The 21023-nt window shown below is 37.7% G+C and overlaps 1 protein-coding gene across 3 annotated transcripts in view; it reads right to left on the bottom strand.

Annotated features, from left to right (window-relative positions):
* Positions 1 to 260: 260 nt before the first annotated feature.
* The window catches only part of HIBADH (3-hydroxyisobutyrate dehydrogenase), an 85834-nt gene continuing 65071 nt past the window's right edge, over positions 261 to 21023 (bottom strand). For all 3 annotated transcript variants that reach the window (XM_035894071.1, XM_035894072.1, XM_009638650.2), the window contains 4 exons: positions 14229 to 14362; positions 13574 to 13650; positions 6344 to 6500; positions 261 to 1192 (listed from right to left, as the gene is read on the bottom strand). In XM_035894071.1, coding sequence (XP_035749964.1) covers positions 1034 to 1192; positions 6344 to 6500; positions 13574 to 13650; positions 14229 to 14362 — 527 coding nt within the window. In that variant the 3' untranslated portion in view covers positions 261 to 1033. The remainder of the gene's footprint in view (positions 1193 to 6343; positions 6501 to 13573; positions 13651 to 14228; positions 14363 to 21023) is intronic.

Here is a 21023-nt window from a genome sequence, read left to right as displayed (position 1 = left end):
GGTTAAGGTAGCACATATGCAAATATATTACCATTTCACAACAAGAGCTCTTGAAAAGCTTGGGTTTGCAAGATAAACTGTAGAAAACCAAGCAAATTAAAAAATAAGACCACTTAGTACAAGTTTTTGGTTAATTGTGTGTGTACAAGAGTGTATCAGAACAAAAAGCAAATAATCATACAGCAAGTATTTACCAGTATAGATTTTTATTTCTTTTCAAAATAATGGAGTTTATTTAGATTTAAAATACTTCAGTAATTACCTAAAACAAATGTACACTTTGTTAGAACTTCAGGTAAGTGCTGTTCTTGAGTTCTGAAAATGTGTGACAGAATACAAGAAAATATAAAATTGGGTTAGCAAAATACAATAATGGAGCTTTACAAGAGGGACACACATTCTATGTTATTTTAACTTAGTCTATCAGGTAAACATGCTGTAACAGCTCTCCACTTAGAAACGCGTGCCTATAAACTTAATCTGCAACCTGAATCCCAGGAAAAAATCACTATTGATCAACTCAAGGCTAGTAGGTGCAAGGAAAAAAAAAATCCATCTCAAGCTGTGTTTCTTCATTGAACAAATCTTCTCTTTTCCCATAAAGTATTCATTTTTAATTTTAATAGATCACTATATATCATAAAGTCACTATATAACATTCTCTTACTATTAAAGTCACCTAGGTTTGTAGCCATAATGTAAGTTATTTTATATGCAATCAGTTAAGTGTTTCATAAAAAAAATATTTATTTATTGCATCTAGTGAAAAAAAAACAACACCCCAAACCTGATGGTTCTTAAAAAAAAAAAAGGAATCACTGTCTGGCTAATTGCCAAACAATCCCTTCCTCTGGCTTGCTTTTTCAAGAATTATGAAAAAAACCCAGAGTTCGTTGTAATCTAGACAACCAAAGATGATTAGTCTGTATGGGATCAGGATGCACAGTATTTGATTAAACCCACATACTTCTTCAAACGAGCTATAAGGATAAAAAAATGTGGTTTGTTATTGTGTCCATTTCCAAAGGACAGCTCACAAGGTTTCTTCCTCACGTAAAAACTGGAACACAGCTGAGAAGTCTTTCAGGGCATAGCCTTTTGCACACATCATCCTGTAGATCTGATGTGCCTGGGATCCCAAAGGAACTGGTGTCTTCGTGTTGGTGGCAGAAATCTGGGCCAAGCCAAGGTCCTGTGGGGAAGGAGAAGAGAGAGGAAGAGGGCAGAGAGGAAGAACAGAAGGAAAGAAAAAGAGAAAAAGTCAGAGGAGAAACAAGAAGGATATAAATAGCCATGTACACATTATAGGTTATTTGGCTTCCATTGTGCAGAGAACTCGACTGCCAACAAATACAATACTCCAGCCTTACAATTTCAGTCCTGAAAGAAGGGAGCCTTGTTTAGTTTTTAATTTTTAAAAAAGTAACTCAATGTTATTCAACATAAAAACCCCAAACTTTGCAAGGCATGCAACCTCCTTCAAGACAGGAGGAATCTGAAGATTCTAGATCACTATACAAGCCTGTAGCAAGACTTAGACTCTTTCTCCCCGCTTTTTTATGTCATCTCCAAAAATAAAATTTCCCTGGCTATTCACTTAAGTATTTCACATAGGTTGTAACAGCATCATTTTCTTGTTCAGGCAAGAGGATGTCTTTCTTTCCAAAAGCAGGTTAAAAATCAGGCAGGAAGGATTTGAATAACAACAAAATTGAAGCCATTTAGCATACATACATTTACTGTAATGTGACCAGTTAATAGCAAAATGAGAGGCACAGGCCACTTTGTGAATATGAATGGTTTGCAGCCTAACTGCAAGGATGTATTGAAGAATTCCTTAGGGGACTGTCCTGAGTCTGCTACAACTCAAAGTTTTCTTTAATGACTGAAGATAAAGCTATACAGAAAATAATTCTACTGCATTTTTAAACACTAAATTTGGGGGAAAAAAAGGAGGGGGGGGGGTGTAAAGAGGATGAATTTGAAACCTGTCCTCCAAGAATCCTTGGTCAACTACAGCTATATTTTGAAATAAATAGGACCGAACTCAATGGCAAGTACCAAGTACTATGACTAACCATAGTTAGCTAGAAATAGTCTGCTGCACGCATGCTGGACAGAAATTACAAGCTAGGCTGGAGAATGTCCTTTATGCTAAGCTAAATCAGACATGAAACCAATGAAAGAAAGAACAGCTAACAAGGGCCTGGGTGTATAAACAGATCTCGTCTAGGTATGAAAGCAATGCCTGCACTCAAGGTTGCCTTTATAAGGTCTTGCTAGAGAAATTCATTTTGCTGTCCACATTTCGAGAAAGTTGCAGAAGAATCTCTCAAGTGTTAGTAGGAAGTGCCTAGATTTGCTGTCCATCCAGGACTATGCTGGTTTACAGAATTTGCAGTGTTTTTATTTTTTTAAAAATAACAAATCTTTGATACAAAAGAACTGAGCGATTGTAGTACTGCTAAGAGCACCTCTGGCTTCTCAGGGATGACTTACAAGACAGGTCTTTACTTTCTGTGTGTCTGGATTTGAATTAGCACACGGAAATTCAAGATCTTACTCTACTCTCTAAATGTCACTTTGATCTGTAAATCGGCTCTATAAAGGTCATTCTGATACAAATCAGAATTATAGTTACTCTTCCTATTACCCTTGAATGACTTCAAGATCTAGGAAAATGGGAAAAACATACGTATCAGATGTCACAGGATCCAAAATACTCTTCACCTGCATCAGGGCAGATCATTCCTTCTTGTCTAGCTATTCTGTTGAAAGACTGATGACCTGACAAATCTAGGAACAGTTACTTTAACCTCACTTCCAATAAGATATTCCATGACATACTCCTAGCCTCTTCTAAACCCCCTTTGTGAATTCTGTTGCCATATTATCCATTTTATTCAATAAAGCTTAAACCATGTTATGGAATATTACAATGACAAAATCATCCAACTCCAAACTAGTGAAGGTGCTTGGTTTGGGTATTGGTAATCTTGATCTATCTCTCTCTGAAGGGGCATTCATAGAAGCAATCCCTGGAAATTCTGAACAGATTGCTAGCACAAATACAATTTCATAAAGCAGGTCTGTTCACTTGGCTCTGGCTCCAAGATGATTGAAACATCAGACAACATCTCAACAATTAAATGGACAAGGACTCCTGACTCCAAAGTGCATGAAGGTTGTTTTGGTCTTTTAAATTTCATTCTATAAATTAGAGCTTTGAAGGAAAAAAAATACAAAATAGAAGTAAAGCTTATCTTTAGCTTCAGGTTATAAAGTATTTTGTACCTTTCCTCCTGCGGTTGGAGATTCTTCAAGTGAAATAGTACAAAACAGCTCTGAAAGAAATTTGCCCTTAGCTGATCTTTTTGGAGAAGTAAAAATCAGAGCATAGTTTATGGCTCCTCGCATACTCTTTTGGAACTGACAACATCTTCCAGATGTCTCACTGTACCAACTATTCTAAACACTTTCTCTCAGCTTGGAATAAGGAAACAGATTCTCTTTCAGAATCTGCTTCCAATGCTCACTTCGGAAATACCTGTTTCCTTACATTTATTTTGCAATTGACGTAAATGAAACTGCTATTCGGAAAAAAGCTCAAAGGTTGTCTCGACATGAGTCAAGAATAGTATGATATAAATCTAGCTCTTCTCAGGATTCAAAGAAGACATTTAATTAGCAACTGTGCTGTGAATGAAAGACAAATGCTTAAAATAAGGATCTCCTGGCTTTGTTTGAGAGATCCATTGGTGACAAAATACTTTTAAGAAAGCTTTTGACTTCTACCACATCTGATATGTGAGCAGTAACCTGGAGTTTAGTAACTGTGTTAGTGACTGTGTTACTGAGTCACACTTAGTTGTTTTCATTGTGGACTATTCTCTTCTCAACCTCAGGGTTGTACCTACATCTTTCTCCTTTAAATATAGCTTTCCTTTTTTCCTGAAGTGGCAAAAGCATGCTCTGTATTTCCCAGAAAAAAAGTCCCCAACTCAAACAATTCACAACTGCATGATATGTCACATACCAGGATGAAAATTACAGTAGCAAAAGTCTTTCTACAAACTAAGGAGAAATGTCTTAAAAGAGGTCACCACTGCACCAAATAATACCTTGAATATGATCAGCTGTCTTGGTTATTTACTCATTTGAGTAATCTTCTGTCTATATAGAATAACAGCATTGTTCAAGAGGCATGAGAGGAATTCAGTGTCTTTCCTTCTTATTGAGGATTCCAGCCTAAAGAAGGCAGTCTTAAGGCTGCCTGGCAGGCAGGACGGGCATAGTCAGAAGAGGTGAACAACAATTACAAAATTCTCTGAGGAGCTCTCCTCTTAGTGATCACTGATGCTTTATAACCAAAAGCTGGCAGTTTCAACAGGTACAAGTCAGGCTGCTATTCCTCCAGTGAAAGGAAGATCTTATAAGGCACCTTCCAGAGGAGATGAAGGTCCCTCTTAGAAGCAGACTAAAAGAAAAAAAACCCTTTACAAAGAAATTTAAAAGCAACGGAAGGACATATGTGTCCCCATCCCCATGAGGTTATTCTAGACAAGAATAAGAGTTATGAATCATGAGAACAGAGACTGCAGTGTGGAACAGGGCACAGCAGGTAGAACAGATTCTGAAAACAGCACACAAGATCAAAACAAGAGCTTTGAGGCAGTGCCAAGATCAGGTTGCTTATCTCTAATCAATAGCCCTGGCAAACTCCAAACAATAACCTAACACATTTTATAAATCAATAATTTAAATAACACTTTATTGTCCCCCACGTTCAATGACGTGAACGTGACGTAAAAACTGCTGCTTTCCGATATTTTAACACAGCCCTCAAAGAAATTAAAGCTCCTGGCTGTTGGTCCATAAACATAAAATGTAGCAGGTCAGCCACAGAGGCGTTTTGAGTCATGCAGCATTAGCAAAATTTCTTGGTGCTACCACATGCAAAACATTCTGCACCCACTCTGGACAGAATTTGTCTAATTTTACCAAATATGTAAACACACCAATTGACATAAATCAACTGCAAAATGACAGAACAGTATCAGTAGGCAAGTATTACATACAGGAACTCCAGCACTGTGGAGATTTGCATGGCAATATCTGAGTTTGATCACCATCTCTGAGAATGTTGTTTTAGTTTTAAGTGCTTAGTTTCCACTGTATGTGGAAGAGCTGAAAATTGCTGGAATGCCTAACCAGTTGGGAGTGCTCATAAACTGGTATGCCTGAAACCTGTCTTGTATGAACTCAGATGCCTCCCTCAGGACAGTAGCCCCATGAAACTACTATTTGGTGTGAAATTATTTCCTGCACTTACATGCTTAGATGTGAGACCTCTTCCAGGGCTGGCTTTATATTTTACCTTAGGCAATCATTGTGCTAAACCAAGAAGTAGTACAAGAGTCAGAGTTCTATAGCTCCTTCCTCCAGCTGTGTGTCCTCATCAGTGAGATGTGGAGCCCTGACCTCCTTGCCCACTTTCCTCTGGCCTCTAAGAGCTTTTCTTTCCTGACCACAGAGTGACTCAGGACAGTGCTTTTCCTAGAACAGCCAAGAGCACGGCAGTAAGTGCACTCTCCTGGGATGGGATAGCTGTAGGTTACAACTTCCTCATGCTGAGAAGGACCTAAAACCCACATCTCCCACTTTGTGGACAAATAACTTATATTACTAGGTTATTACTCATAAAAAGCGCTACTTCTGCCACCAACAAAGACAGTTCAAGAGAGCTCACAGGATGGTGCAGGTACCTGCAGAGAATCAGTCTGCAGGGCTGTGGGTTGAAACCCGTCTGCTTTCTGCAGAATGGCCTTAGGCAGAAAGATAATCACATAAGCAGCTGGCTTAGCAAGGAAGGGGATGCTAGAGGGCATGTCCAGTAGCACAGTTTAAGGTATATAGAAGAGATTGGGCCCAAAATCTTAGATGCTTGTGCCACTATTTCACCTAATGAGGTCACCAGGATTTCCCTAAATTGCTCTCTTGAGCTTAGGCTCCTACATTCTAGACCAACCATACAAGAGGCACCTAAAATGGCTTGCTGAACACTTGCCATACACACAAATCTGTCAGGACTCCTGGATTAAGGCAGAACTCAAAAAGGAAGTGCATGTAACTTCACTGGGTGGCTCAGCAGTAATAGTGGCTAGAAAGAGGCTGAAGGCTAAGGAAAAGCCCCCAACACAACTCATTAATTCAGAGTAAAAGGTTGGGTTCCCCTCTGTTCATGCACACGTATTTCCCCATAATCATAAATTTTCACTAAGAATGTTTGCTAGAAGCCCAGAGAGAAGCAACTGCACATACTTCACATGCAAGTACTATATACCTTAGCCATGAGTGTTGTTCCAAAGCCACCTTGATAATTATTAGCCGATGGTACTCCTTCCATCACTCCAGGAACAGGGTTGTACGTGTCGCTTGACCAACAGCGACCTGAGCTCATATTTAGGATTTTGGCCAGCAGCTTTGGGTCAAGGCCCAATCTGTCAAAGGTCAAGGAAGAGAAGTGTTAATGTCAAAATGCACAAGACATGGGTGACTTGTTTTATATCTTAGGACCCTACCATCATTTCTCTCCCTTTATTATAAGTCATGAAAAATGACAGAGTATTGATATTGGGGGTAGGGATGCTGTATCTGAAATTAAAGAGCATCAATCCACCATTTAAGCAGTAGGTTTTCAGAGCTTTTTTCCTTTTCCAGTAAGGAAATCCCCTCTACCTAGCAATTTTGAAAGTACAAGCAAAATAAAGGTTCTCTGAGAACAGCAGTTCCCTCATATTTCAATTACTAAAACGCATTCTCTGTTCTGCTACCTACTATTGAAATAGGTCACATACTTGTTCTTCATATTAAAATTATATTCTCTAAAGCTGAACAAACCAAAAAATTCACAAGCAAATGTGGCAGTGTGAGACTGCTTGTGTGATGTGTATACATGCATACTAGTGCATTTTTGAAGCAAGCAAGATAATGCAAATGATCTTGCTCTAATAAGTGAACAAAACTTCTCAAAAAACACTTCTCAAAAAATATTACTACTATATACATCTGTACATTCTTTGCTTTGCTATTATTAAATCTTCTTTATATACTCTTGCTTATGAGGCAAGTCTGCCTCTCACTGTGACATATGTTATCTATTCGCAAACATACATTATAGTTCTGGGTCAACTGTTGATAAGGTTACTGATCCTGATAAAACAAAGCTTGTCCAAGTAGAAACGTCATTTGTTCTATCACAGAGCTGATGGCATAAACTGCTGCTCAATGTGGACCCTGAAAGTACTTCCAACGCTATAGAAAATTAACCCTCTTCTGGATTCACAGTTATGCTGATATCAAGTTGCAAGTGTAATTTTACACCAATTACATTTATACCAACAACGAGCAGCAGCAGTATATCCAGCCCTGTACAAATGTTCAGTTATAATCATGACAAAGAAGAAAGCAAGGGAATTCTTTCCAGTAACAACCCAAGATGAGAAAAGGACATTTTAAAAGGGATATATCACAACCTACTTTGCCATGGACAAGCAAACAGGTTAAAAATAAACCACCTTTTCCAAGCAATATCAGCTGAGCTTTAACCTTTATAGAAGACAACACATTAGCTCTTACACCACAGACTTTTTGCAGATCTCCATAGCCATGGGGAACCTAACGCCGATTCCGGGCACCGTAGCACTCAAGGTTTTAATTTGCAAATAAGTAAAGCTCATTACCAATGGAATAGTTGCTAAAATTTATGTCTATTTATTCCGGTAGGCAGCTTGGATTTGAAAAGCTACATTTAAGACGGCGGGCGCTACAGCATAGTCCCTGTTCCCATAATGGCACGTGTCTCATTCTGCCCTCCTAATGCAAAGCAAGATCACTTACTGTACTGCAAAGGTAGCTTTTTAGCATTATTGCTGTGCAGTCTTATTTATGAATTGCTGCAGCAGCCCCTGGAATTCAATGGAAAGTCTCCTGCTGGCCTGAATGGGATCAAGCTTTATTCTCCTCCCCATCTTTTTCCAACACTGACTCAATCGAATGCTTTCAATGGCCATTTATTTTTTAAAAATGTATTTTCCAGCACTAATATGTTTTCAGAGTATTTGAATTGTACTTTTATCTTGCACAGTGCATCAAAGTGTTCATCAAGAGCCACCCTGAATAACTGTTTTAATTGTTGTCATCCAAAAGACCTGCACTGGGTGCGGACAATGCCTGAGCTTTCAAATACACAGAAGTTGCTTTTTTGGCCAAAACAAATCTCTTGGCTTGTTTGTTTCCTTATCATTGTTACATCCAGATCAGTTTTTTTAGCAATGTAGTGCCTGCTTGTGCCATATCTAGCTGCGTGCAGAGGCCCATACTTGCAGCTGCGAGTATACCGCAAGACAGAGAGCTTATTCTTTCAAAATGCACATAACCCTCCTGCTCTTCTCTCAGTGTTCCCGCTAGCTCTCTGCAAAAGTATACTTGAAAAGATATGTGTGCATTATACAGCTATGTAAAATATTGTCTGCACTAGAGCTGGCATATTTTTGCTCTAGGAAAAGAAAAAGGAAGATAGTGTCAGTTTAAATCCCTGCTTCTTCAAACTTCATTGCTCTTAAACACCATGCAGATTCTCTTCAGGAGACCTGAACCTATTTTTTTTTCTCCTTTGCAGCAAGTGTATCATTAATAAGAGCAAGTTAGAAGTGCTTTGCATTTCATCTTTCTGAGGATTCATCCACTGGTGCATACATAACTGACAGTTAAAATTAGACATATATTAAAATCAGTTACTGAAGAAGTCCTCTGTCTTCCACTGTGCCCAAAGCTTGTAATGGTCTGAAACCAGCTAGAATATACAGTAATTGTCATTCAGTGAGAGTCTATCCTAGAAAGTCATGCTTCAGTGGAGAAGACTGAGTTTCCATTTGAAATCAACAAATTAATCCAAGACAGGTATCTGAAAGGGCAAGTTTAATAGGAAGCAGCTACTGGGCTCTCAACCATGATAAAATGTTATTGCTGTTTCCCTGTAAATTGGCTGGGAACATATGATACTCTCTGCATAAGAGCTCCATTGCTGTTCAAGAGATATACTGCTCAAGCTATCAAAATGATGACAGTCTGCCAGTCCCCATAACAACTTGCCATTGGACGTGGCAAGAGCTTGTGCATGCGCGTGTGAATTTACAATTACCAAAATGTTCTCCCTTATAAGCAGAAAAGAAGTCCATGTATTAACTGTACTTATAATAGAGCAAAAACAATTGCTTCCCTCAAATCAATGCTTCTTCAATAACACTCCTAATGAACTGAACAGCAGAAAACCAGCAATGGAAACACATACCAAAAAAAATATTTAAAATAAAAATGCTTTGAGCCACTGCTCAAAACTGAGCTTTCATAAAACCACATACTGAAATTTTCATACCCTCCTCCAAGAGTTCAGTCTGGAACAGACAGAAAAATTGAAACGGCATCTCACAAAAAAGTTATGTCCTGGTCTCATTTTAAGGTGTAATAACTGAAGTTGTTGCTGAACCATTGAGAGTTTCCCATCTCAAGGTGCTGCGGATAAATACCGTATGAAGTTGCAAATATTCAAGCAGAACCTTAGGACCTTTCTACCACAGCTAAAAATGACTTTGCCATTGGCGTTTTAAACAAGGTAAGTGCTTTCAAGTGTCATTACTAACCTTCACGAGACTTAGCTATAGCCTCATGCTGAAGCCTTTTTCAAGGCACTCTTTCTAAAATCTGCAGTGGGGATGTGCCCAGGGTTAATCAACCCTCAGTCTGCAGCACATGCTCCTCTCTATGCTGTTGACTCCTCTTTCTGCTCATGTCTTCCATCTACAGCCCAGGGGTGCTCACAGAAACCAGATCTAGAGGCTGAAAATATGTTTAGACTTAGCATCAGTGGGCAAAATTCTTTTACCATCTTTTAATTTTAAATATCTAAAAAAAGCAAGCAGGCACAAATTGATATACAGTAAAATTGCTTAGGAAAGAACTGTATTGGCAGCTTTTGGCATAAATCTGGGTGCCACTGCAGTCCCTCCTCATAGAAACGACTGTCTCTGCTGTTGGAAGTACAAAAGTGATTTTGCAGCAAGGTTATTGCCATTGAGCCCCTATTGCTCTCCTGGTCCCTGTATCCAAACCATATTAAGCAACCTTATCCTATCTTGTGTCACCACAGAAACCCTTCCCTGAGTCTGCGCAGGCAGTTTCTGAAGGGACCACAAACTGCCTGACAGGCAGCAACCTCCTTTGGACCTAAACACAAACCAGGTATCAGCAATATTTCATTTCCGAGCTTTATTTTGCTAGTATGAGACATTGTTAACTTGGAAATTAGAGCTCAGTAAAAGAAAGTTACTGACACTGAGATGATCAGCAAAATGAAAAAGAAGAATAGTCTGTGGCTGTGGACACTATCACTTAATGTTTTTATTTCTCATTTGTGAAGTTTACATGTACTCTGTGTTGGTTTTACACAGTAAGTCACTACAGTATTTTGCAATATGCACATTATCCATAAAACCGTATAGCAAAATGTACTCAAGATTTTTCTACTGACAAGTTGCACTATCACGCTAGAAAAAAAAGAAAATACAAATGAAAATGTGAATTCATTTCCAGGATGTCTGCCATACCTTCTAACTTTTAGTAGCAACATTCATAAAGCATCAGGAAATTAATGGGAAAACCAAAACATAACAAAACAAACATTTCAGTGTCAGAACTCAGGATAGATTTTTTTTTTAATTCGTTATGGAATCTTAACTAAATCACTCCCAGTGAAAACAGACATCTTCATTAGTAAATGAAGATGATTAGTAAATGAAGATGATGTTAAAGTAGAAAATTAAATGGAATATAAATACAGAAATTACATAGCAATATTGCCTATTTTTCCTGGACTTTATTGTGGAATTTTTGCTTACTAATGCCAGTTTTCCTTCTTCCTCACCACATTCTGTTTGCTACTTATGTCTAAGTTTGGAAAAATTCTGTAATTTCAAAAATAAAATAAATAAAACAATAGCAGATGTCATTTAAAAATCTGAAATGAATAAACCAGCAACTGCCTGCTTCAGAAAATGAAAATTTAGGCTGCGTGGTTTATGAAAACATTAGAGAAGAAGTGGTTTATTAATAGAATTAATATCACACTGTTCCAAAGACCTAAGCTCAGAGAATATATTGGATTCTGGAAGGTGCTGTAATACAATTTCCTAATTACATCTAGTTCAGTCAGCAACATTTTGAATAATTAATTATCCAAAATCCCTAAACCTCAAGATTTAAATGATGCAGCAGATCTACACAACGTATGACATGAAGTTATTTTATATTCTGTCCAAAAGTTAAGAACATGTCTAAGCTCCACAATTCTTATCACGACTTTTTTTTAGACTTCCAGTGTCCTTTACCACTATTAGGTCAGAGTCAGACTTTCTTTACCAGATATGCATCAATCTAATAAATCAAGTTCAGCTTCTTACATTCTCCAGACTAGGCAGCCACCCTATTCTTTGAGTTTTAGACTTGAAAAAAAAAATCTAATAAATTTATTAATATAGCAAAATTCCTAATGATTAGAATTACAACTGTTAACTTGTACACTAGAAATTTGCACACACCAGAAGTGAAAAGCTCTTATTTTAGTTATAAGCGGAAGTCATCTTCTCCAGGATTTAAATCACAGCATATAAAATCAATGCAAGGGTTCTAAATTACTTCATAAGGCTTTAAATTGCTGTTTCTATCTTAAACCTCATGCAGTTTCAGACTAAAAGAAATTCTGCTCTTTGTATAATTTGGGTTACAATCAGCAGGTTTCTTCTACAGTAAGTACAGTACCTTCTTGATTACCATGACTATGGGGTAGGAAGGTTTGCATATTGCCACTTTCACATTGGATTTTTGCTCACAAATGCTGAATACAAATTTAGCCAAAATTTTAAGTAGAAAAGGACAAAATGAAAAATGAAAATTCTAAAAACCTTCAAGCTACAGTGACTACAGGCATCAACTCATTCTACACAGGGCTTACATGCCCAGAATATCTGTCTTCCAAAACTCTTGATTTTATTTTGTCTTCAATTTTAACTCTAATCATTCCTACAAATGTAGATAAAAATATAATGAAAAATCAGTTGCATATGCTTTACTAAGTGAACCATGACTTAAAACAGAACCTGATGAAAGTTTTACACTACACTGGATTACAATAGTTTTATACAATGCTACTGTTTTTATTATGGCTTGATGCAGACATGCTTCAGTATCTTACAGACTCTCAATTTTAAAATGTAAATGGTACAGGATATTGATAAACCAATTAGCACTGATGCAAAGCAAATTCCTCTTTTATCTCAATTACAACATGACAACTTAATAGGTCAAGATAGTCTAACATCTGAGACAAGGGCAATTCAATAAAACAACTGCATCTTGATATGGTAATTAAGAGGAAATGTGAATCCATTACATTGCCTTGTGTATGTGCGCACATGTAGGCGTTCTTTTTTATTTATTTAAGCATTTGATGCCCTCTTGCTGTTTTTATAGTATATCAAATCCACATGAACACACGGTCTAAAGCCCAGTTGATAACTATCTACAATATCTGTAGTTTTAACAGCCCAATTTTAAGGATGCAACCGTGCAGATAAATAATTCATGAAGAGCCCTTAAAAGATACACAATTGCAAGATAATCTCTTCAAATATAGGACTTCTCTGTCTATAAATTTGCAAATTATTTAGATCTGGCTAAGAGAATTTATGAAGGTTCAAATACTGTGATACTGAACTGGTACTTGCATGCACTCTGTTGGAAAACAAAACAAAATCTCAAAGACCACAGCAAAATAAATAGATTACAATTGAAAGGAAAAATAATTTTGGTTGAATATGCTGCCTCTTACAAGTCAGGTGCATCACCTGCTAGAAAAGAAAGAGTAGTCTTAGCATTGACAAGAGTGTAGTGGAACATACTCCAGCTTTTTGACAAAGCAGGAATTTTGGCAATTAGGACAAACTGCAGTGGTAAAGTTGAGCAGGAAGGTGGATGTTCTTTTTTATGCTTTGATCTTAACTTGATATGCACACTGTACTAGACGTTTTACTTCACAATATATTTTGGAACAATTTAACAAAGTAAACAAAGCCAACAAGAGCCATATGGGAGTATAATACTCTGAATACACTGTACATTAGCTTAGAATACAAACAAAAAGTTACCTCTATATTACCCCTGCATGTTTATAATGCAAGACAAACATTGTACATTGCACTACAGCAGAACAAATAAACTCTTAACTTCAGACATTGAGTGCAACAATCTATGCAGCCAATACAAGAGAATATTCCTGTTCTGAAGAGCCCTACATTAGTTAAATAATCCCTTTAGCATGTTCACGGCATTGTAGGAGAATTTCTGGCAAAAGTTCATCTATGCCATCTAATCATCATTGCCTCAGTGAAAGTCAACCGTAAACCACAAAAACTGTTAGCACAGAGAAAGTGCTTCAATCCAATACAAAACTCAAACAAACCTGATTCCAAGATTCATAGCCTCAGCAGTTCCAATCATACTTATGGCCAAGAGCATGTTGTTGCAGATCTTTGCAGCCTGAAAATAAGTTAAACCGTCAATTAGTTTCTACATTTTCATAGAGCTAACATGTAGGAGTCGTCTTCAACTAGGTCCAGAACAGTACGATCAAATATGTTCTGACAGCTCTCTTCTAAAGGTAGCGCTGGGAAGCACAGATCTACAATAGTATAAAGTCAATGAAAGCTGCCCAATGGTTCCTTCAGAGATTAGGAAATACTTTTTTTTTTTAGTACAATAGCTCAGTCAGTATACATGGAATGTAGGGGCATTTTGTCCTTCAGAACATTCAGTAAATCTAAATTTAGAAGAAACAAAATTAAAATCTGTGTCCTCAAAGAAGTATAATCTCAACAAGCCAATCTGGATAAGAACCAGATCAGATGTTTTGGTGCTAAGCTATACAACATGCTGCAGAAAACTGCCATGAGGTTATTTTGTATACACACGGTTGAAGACAAGTAAACAAGCAAACAAGTATGAAGATATACTATAATGCATTTAGTTCTGGAATAAAAGACTAGGTATCATTAAAGAAAAACAAAGCAACAAAAAAACCAGACTAAGATAACTAGTAAGGCCTCAACAAGCATTACCTGTCCAGTTCCAACCTCTCCACAGTAGACCACATTAGAACCCATGCATGTCAGCAACTCCTTGGCAGCATCAAATTCTTGTTCCACTCCACCAACCATGAAAGTAAGGTTTCCAGCTCGAGCAGCTCCAACACCTGAATCAAGACAACATTGGATTTAATACCAGTGTTTCTAAAAACCTTAAAAACTTTATCTTATCAATAAGGGTCTGATGATGTAAAATTTATGTGCTTAATACTTCACTTACGATGAACTCCTCCAAGTTTATGTAAAAGTAACCCTATTACCAGATCAGAACTCTTAATTCTCAACCCTTTGATGAAGATAAAGCCACCTTATGGAAGGCTGTACCTTTCAGGAATACTAGCAGATAAAAAATTTACAAGACTTACAGAAAACTGGCAATGTCACTCTTTATATATTTATAGTTATATATTTATATATATATATTTATAGTTTCACATGAAGAAACAATCAACCCTTCCTGCAACTTTGCACCCTGCAAAATTCACTGTATCTGAATTACTAAATAAAATTTTTGTTTTGTCAAACTACTCTTCACATACAGCTATTGACACACAATTGCTCAAAGTTAACTCTGCCTTTATCAGCTTTTCAAAACCTAAGCTAATTTTTTATCAGTGTTTGCTGATTTTCACATAATTGAACATCTAAAAGACATAGGCAACCAAGCCTTCTGAATGTGCAGTTTATTATATTTCTAATCTGAAGCAAAAACCTACTTAATTTGAGTCAGTTTCCTACACATAAACTTAACACATATACAATTATGTAAAGAACTATGTAAAAAGCAATGTAAAAATGATTCACATACATATACACACACAAACACATCATTCCCAGTTTTATTCCTGTAAGTCTATCCTGCCTTTACCACAGGTCTGTAAACACCACAGTTCTTTGATTATACAGTTTCTAAGCACAAAACCATCAAAATTTTCATGTGATATCTATCATGTCCATCAAATATTTTATTTCTTAAAAGAAGCCTAATTCGAATATAAATTGCTCATATATCCTTAATCTCTTCATCCTCAACAGATTTAATGTGTAGAACTGCTAGAAAAAATTGCCCCAAACTGATGAACACATCAGCTTCCTCACTACTTTTCACTACAGCAAGAAGCATAGCCACTATAAATTTTCTGTGCTATGCATCCAACTTTGGGCTGTTAGGTTCTACAGCTGCAGATAATGACCTACTTTCAAATGAACATGATTAACTAGGTACAGTGTCCTGACAAACAGAAAGTCCAAGTGAAACAGTTTGTTCTTCCTTCACATGGTGGACTATTTTGTTTCTACAGTAAGTCAGGCTGCTCTCCAGCTATGGTTCACAGTTCTTTGTCACCGATTAGCTACCATAATAAGCATTAATAAATGTTTCTATTGAAATAGTTTTCAGAGTGTAACTGGAACTGCCTTCATTGAGCTAGACATTGTGTAGTGACAAATGAAAATGCACTCTTAAAAAGCTTATCAGTTGAAGACAGAGCTTTTCTAAAAAACAAACAAACAAAAAATACAATCTAACCTCAATTAGCAAAAGTTATTCTCTTAGAAATACATCACACTTAAACAGAACATTTCTGTTTTCCTTTTTCCCCATTAATAAATGAAGTCATGCAATAAAAAATAGTAGAAAGAGAAAAAAAATAAGGCCACAACTAAGCCACCATGGCAACCAAGTCTGCACAAAAAGTTTTGATAAAGTGGGCAACCACAGCAGGCTAATCAGAGCTTCTCTGAACTTAAAGCCTTAAGCCTGTGTAAGTGCTGTACCACAGCTAAAGAATGAAGCAGTTGGTACTGGACTTCTTTTCCAACATCACGGACAGTTACATTGCAGCTCCTCACGCTGAAGAATTTGAAGGATTTGTGTTTGCTTTCCCATAAAAATTTCAACTGATGCACTGTCTCTGTGCAACTGCTCTGTGTGACTATGTCTACAAATGACCCTTTCTGTATCTGTCAGGCATTTATTTCCCCCATCCTGCCTTCCAACATGCACTACCTTTTGAAGTCACTGAAGAATTTCAGACAGATTTGACAGATCAAGGTCTCAAAAATAGTAAATATCTACCAATTATGTGCCAATAGGCTACACAGTAAATGAAAGAGGCTCCCACGACGAAGTAGCTGCTCAACCTATATTACAACCTAGAATCAAGAATCACAGGACTGCTGGGGTTGGAAGGGACTTCTCAAGATCATGTAGTTCAAGCCCTCTGCTTGCACCGGGTCAGCTGCAGCAGGTTGCCCAGGACCATGTCCAGTTGGCTTCTGAATATCTCCAAGGGTGGAGACTCCACAGACTCTCTAGCCAACCTCTTCCAGTATTTGACTACCCTCACAGTAAAAAAGTGTTTTCTTGTGTTTCAGATGGAATTTCATGTGTTTTAATTTGTGCCCATTGCCTCCTGTCCTGTCACTGGGTATTACTGAGAAGAGTCTAGCTCCCTCTTCTTCATTCTCTCCCACCAGGTTTTTATACACATTGATAAGATCCCCCTTGAGCCTTCTCTTCATGCTAAACAGTCTCAGCTCTCTCAGTCTCTCCTCATATGAAAGATGCTCCAGTTTCTTAATCATCTTCATGGCCCTTAGCTGGACTCAATCCAGTAGATCTGTATCTTTCTTGTACTGGTGAGTCCAGAATTGAAGCATCCAGAAGAACTCAGGCAGACCTGCAGCTTTAAAAAGATACCAGTCTATATATACGACACTGTTGAGGTACAGAAATATCTACAGTGGTAAAGATCTTCCTGCTCAGGGTGAGAGACACCCTATTTGCAGCCAATCCTTAATCTCACTTGAACAACTCCTCCCCAGGCAACTCAGGAACTGGGCTACAGGCGAAGCCAAGATTTAGAGCTAACACAAACAGGTCATTGTCATCTTGTTGGCTACCAGTTTACTAGGTACATAACCGCAAAGATTGCTACATTAATAAACACAATGATTTTCATTCCATTCCTCTAGCTATTTTTATTCAAACCACATAATGGCCTTTACCACTAATCCTGTGATCTGACCTGCAGCAAATTAAGTAGACAATTTAAGTCAAAGCTTACAAACAAAATCCAGTACTATCCATCATAGGTCAATAGCCTTGTATCTAGATTACAGACTGCTAAATAGCTTCAGAGAGTCATTTATTAGAGCAAAATTAATGCTGACAATAGTTTTCAGCTGGTTAATCTTCTGACAGCTGCACTCTCTCACTTGTTCAAACACTTACATTTCAAGTAGAAAAAATAAATTAGTTAAGAAAAAAAAAAGAGCAATTTGTTGTATAATGCAGAAGGCTTGGAAAATTACCTTTTTAAAAACAAAAACCTGTTTACTTCATGGTAAATTTTATCATCTAGGGTCCTTGCCAACTATCAGCTATTTTATCAGAATTAAACAAGCAACGCAGCAAATCTGTAACAATGGCAATTTAAAAAAAAAAAAAATAATTGGCAGGGAGTCTAGGAGTACAAGAACTGTAACTTCAGCTAAAAATAGAAATAAAAAATCATTAGTAATGCACAGCTTTATTTTACAATCACAGATTCCATACCAACACCACAAGCCAGTAAAGTATTATCAGCTTCTAATACTAGAGAGCAATGGAAAAAGCAGAGCAGCTAATGTAATTTAAAAAAGCTAATGATTATTTTTCATCTTCTGATTTTTTTTAAAGATCTCTTACCACCTAAGACAGTGCTTTAGGTAACACTGCTGATTAGGGTCAAAAGTCCTTCAGAATCTATTTGTTCTTTCTAAAATACAAAAAGCCTCTTCTCATCCTCAGGGAATGGTTTCTGAGATTATACTGTATTTGTGATTAGCATGTGTAAGATTTTCTCTGCTGCAAAGCAAGACTGCTAGAGCCCATGGCTGCAGTCCTACACTTGGCTTCTCTAGGAGATCCTCCCACACCTGCATGCAGAATCCTTCAAGGAGATCACACCAGCAGATCCCAGAGAACAGCTCAGCTCTGAGTCAACAGGTCACAACAGCATCAGAATTTTTCCCAGAGATATAAACTGACAGGAACAGGTTTGCAAATAAGTGTGGTAGGAGATCTAGCTAGTGAGGGGGCATGCAAAAAAATGAATCTGGGAAAAAGCATGGCGAGAAGTTATAGAGTAGCACTGCAGTATGGCATACCCACTTGGAGATGGGTTTCCTACTCATGTACTAGAAGGTTTTGGACTAAGATCTGAAAAACTAATTTCTTTCATCAGAAGAGATACATAAAAAACTGCTCTTCAAAGCATCCTGTCGCATCTGGCTGAGTTAGTTGTGGGGCAAGGATTCGTTCAAGCCATGTGCTTCTCACTTTGATTGCCAATGGACTGCTCAGTGAACCTGATGCAGAGTGGCTCCTGAGTTCAAAATTTTAGACTAAAATGTGAACAGAGGCTTAGGAGCCTGCATATGACAACAGCAACCGGTCACAGTTATCCTGGGACAGTTTGGAGATGACCTCAAGTTTTAGCCTCCAAGCCAGGCAGCCTAGTTCAGTAGCCACCCTGCCCTTCCATATTCTTGTACTTTGTCGCTGATGTTTTCAGTTCCAAAAAAAAAAAAAAAGTCTTACCTCTATAGCTACATCACTAAAGCTGCTTGGTCTCAATCAGTTTGCTTATTTTTAAGAATACAATTTGCTAGAAAAAAAAAGATGTTAATGTAAAGATGTAACACGGAAGTATCTGCTTTTGGTTTCAGTTTTATTAGATTTCCGTTAAGAGGAGCAGAGTGCAGATGAGTTAAAAAGAAGCGGTATTACAAGGCTACACATTAGAGCACCATCACAGTGGTGATGCTGAAAAAGTTACACTGCTGAAAACACAGAGCACCCAAGCATATACCCATGCCATCCCACTGTTGCATTGCACCTGCAGATAAAAAAAAATTGCTGCTGACAAAGTTGAGAAGGAAAACTAAACCGATGTGAATATAACAGCATCTAGCTGCTTCAGAGACTCCGAAGGACAAGCTGGAGATGAAGGCTGTAACATCAAGCTTAGGCAAAAACCCATCTATTTTGTCATTTTTCTATTCAACGTGTAGTCTATTGAGCAAGGCAGAATTTTAACAACTAATTTTGTGATCTAAACTGGATAAAATAAATAAACAAGAAAAGCAGTGCTAGAGTTTTAATCCTCTCTTCTATTTTACAATGTTGCACCTTCAAGCATAAGAGCTGAGGCTTTGCCTGTTAAGCTTTGGGACGTGCAAGGGAACACTGGCCCTTTATTCTGATAATTTTGAAAAAAATGCAGCTTAAGCGACTGTAGTTGCCTCAAACAAGCAGTTTCTTGTCATGTTTGCTCTCTTTCAGATAGGTTGAACTTGAGAGCCTGCATCGGTGTATCTTGTGTATGTGTGTACATTTTTAAGGACTAAGCAGTTCTTTTTAAGTACCTGCCAGCTCACGTGAAATACTTTGTTTTTTGCAACTCAGAAAAAGTTAAACCAAGATGCACAGGGAAAGATTAACTGAAGAGGTTACTATTGTTTTGCTACATATATAAATCCAAAACCAATTAAAAGGTGTGTATAGGCAAAATCAGCTACAAATCCCTACTGAAAATAAAAGCAGAATATTTTAAATTATACTATAAATTTAAAATAGGCATAAGGAGACTAGTTATTTCAGAAAATATAAATGTGGTATCAATTTTTTCTACTTGCTTCATAGACAACGTCTGCCATCCTCAATCTATTGCCAGGAAACAAGTAAATAGAACAGTGTCAGACCCCCCCCCCAACACAACGTGACTCAAAGGGCTTGTGTTTCTCCCTATTATAAAAATCAGCATCAAAGCTAGACCTATGAAGCTATTCTGCTGCCGTATAACTAAAACACAGTAAATCACTTAATTTGCTCAAAAGAACTTAAATGTTTTAACCAGCCTGCCATCAGCGGAGATAAAGAAGAGGGCCGATGGGACCGGGCTGCAATGTGAGCCGTCTTTAAAATGCAATTGTTCTAATCATTTTCTACAGATGCAGCCTCACAAGGGGCTGCTGTCACAGGGACCATTTACGACTTGTTATGGTGTCTCTATTGTTTACCAGCGACATTCGCTAAAAAGGCGACAGCTGGGACAGAAAGCTGCTCCTCAACGAACAATATAATCCCGTGAAAGTAATCAACAAATTTAAGGGTGTTAATTAACTTTACACTTTATCATGTTCAATTAGTTGTCCTTTCTCAAAAAGATTGCCGTGCACAATCGGTTTAGAGCGTGCCATGTTTGATTTGTAAGTGATCACTGTTTCTGTTTCGAAGTCCATGTCAGATGTTCTCTTGGGTTTTGGTGACACAGATGAATGGCTCCGCACATGTTAGGGGGTGATCTGGTTTAACATAAACCAGCATAACATAACCCCTTGTTAACGTATTGCTGGCCTTTCCAGAGCAAGAACGGAAACTCCCGTGCACGCGGACGCATACATACATGCACAAAACCCCTGCAGCAGCACCACAGACAACGAGTCAAAGTTTCGTTTTCGCTGAAACGCAAAGACACAAATAAATGGGCAATTTTTCATCATTATATCTCAAAGCAAGACTTGTCTTTTAGGGGCACGCTTGGGATCATTTCTTCCCAGCAAGATCCCTAGTTCTGCCGCATTATGCACTATGCACAGGCGCCTTCGTACATTTTGCATAATACACGCTGCCTTTCCTAATGGCAGCTGAGCAAACGCTGGGTAGATGTACTAAGTTCTTGTGTATATCAAATTCTGTGGTGGCTTTTAAATACCTATACC

This window comes from Egretta garzetta, unplaced genomic scaffold (genome assembly GCF_000687185.1).
Source record: "Egretta garzetta isolate BGI_Z169 unplaced genomic scaffold, ASM68718v1 scaffold94, whole genome shotgun sequence".
In the NCBI taxonomy this organism is placed as follows: Eukaryota; Metazoa; Chordata; class Aves; order Pelecaniformes; family Ardeidae; genus Egretta; species Egretta garzetta.
The sequence above is the reverse complement of the archived record's forward strand: the minus strand, read 5'-3'. Positions and strand labels throughout refer to the sequence as shown.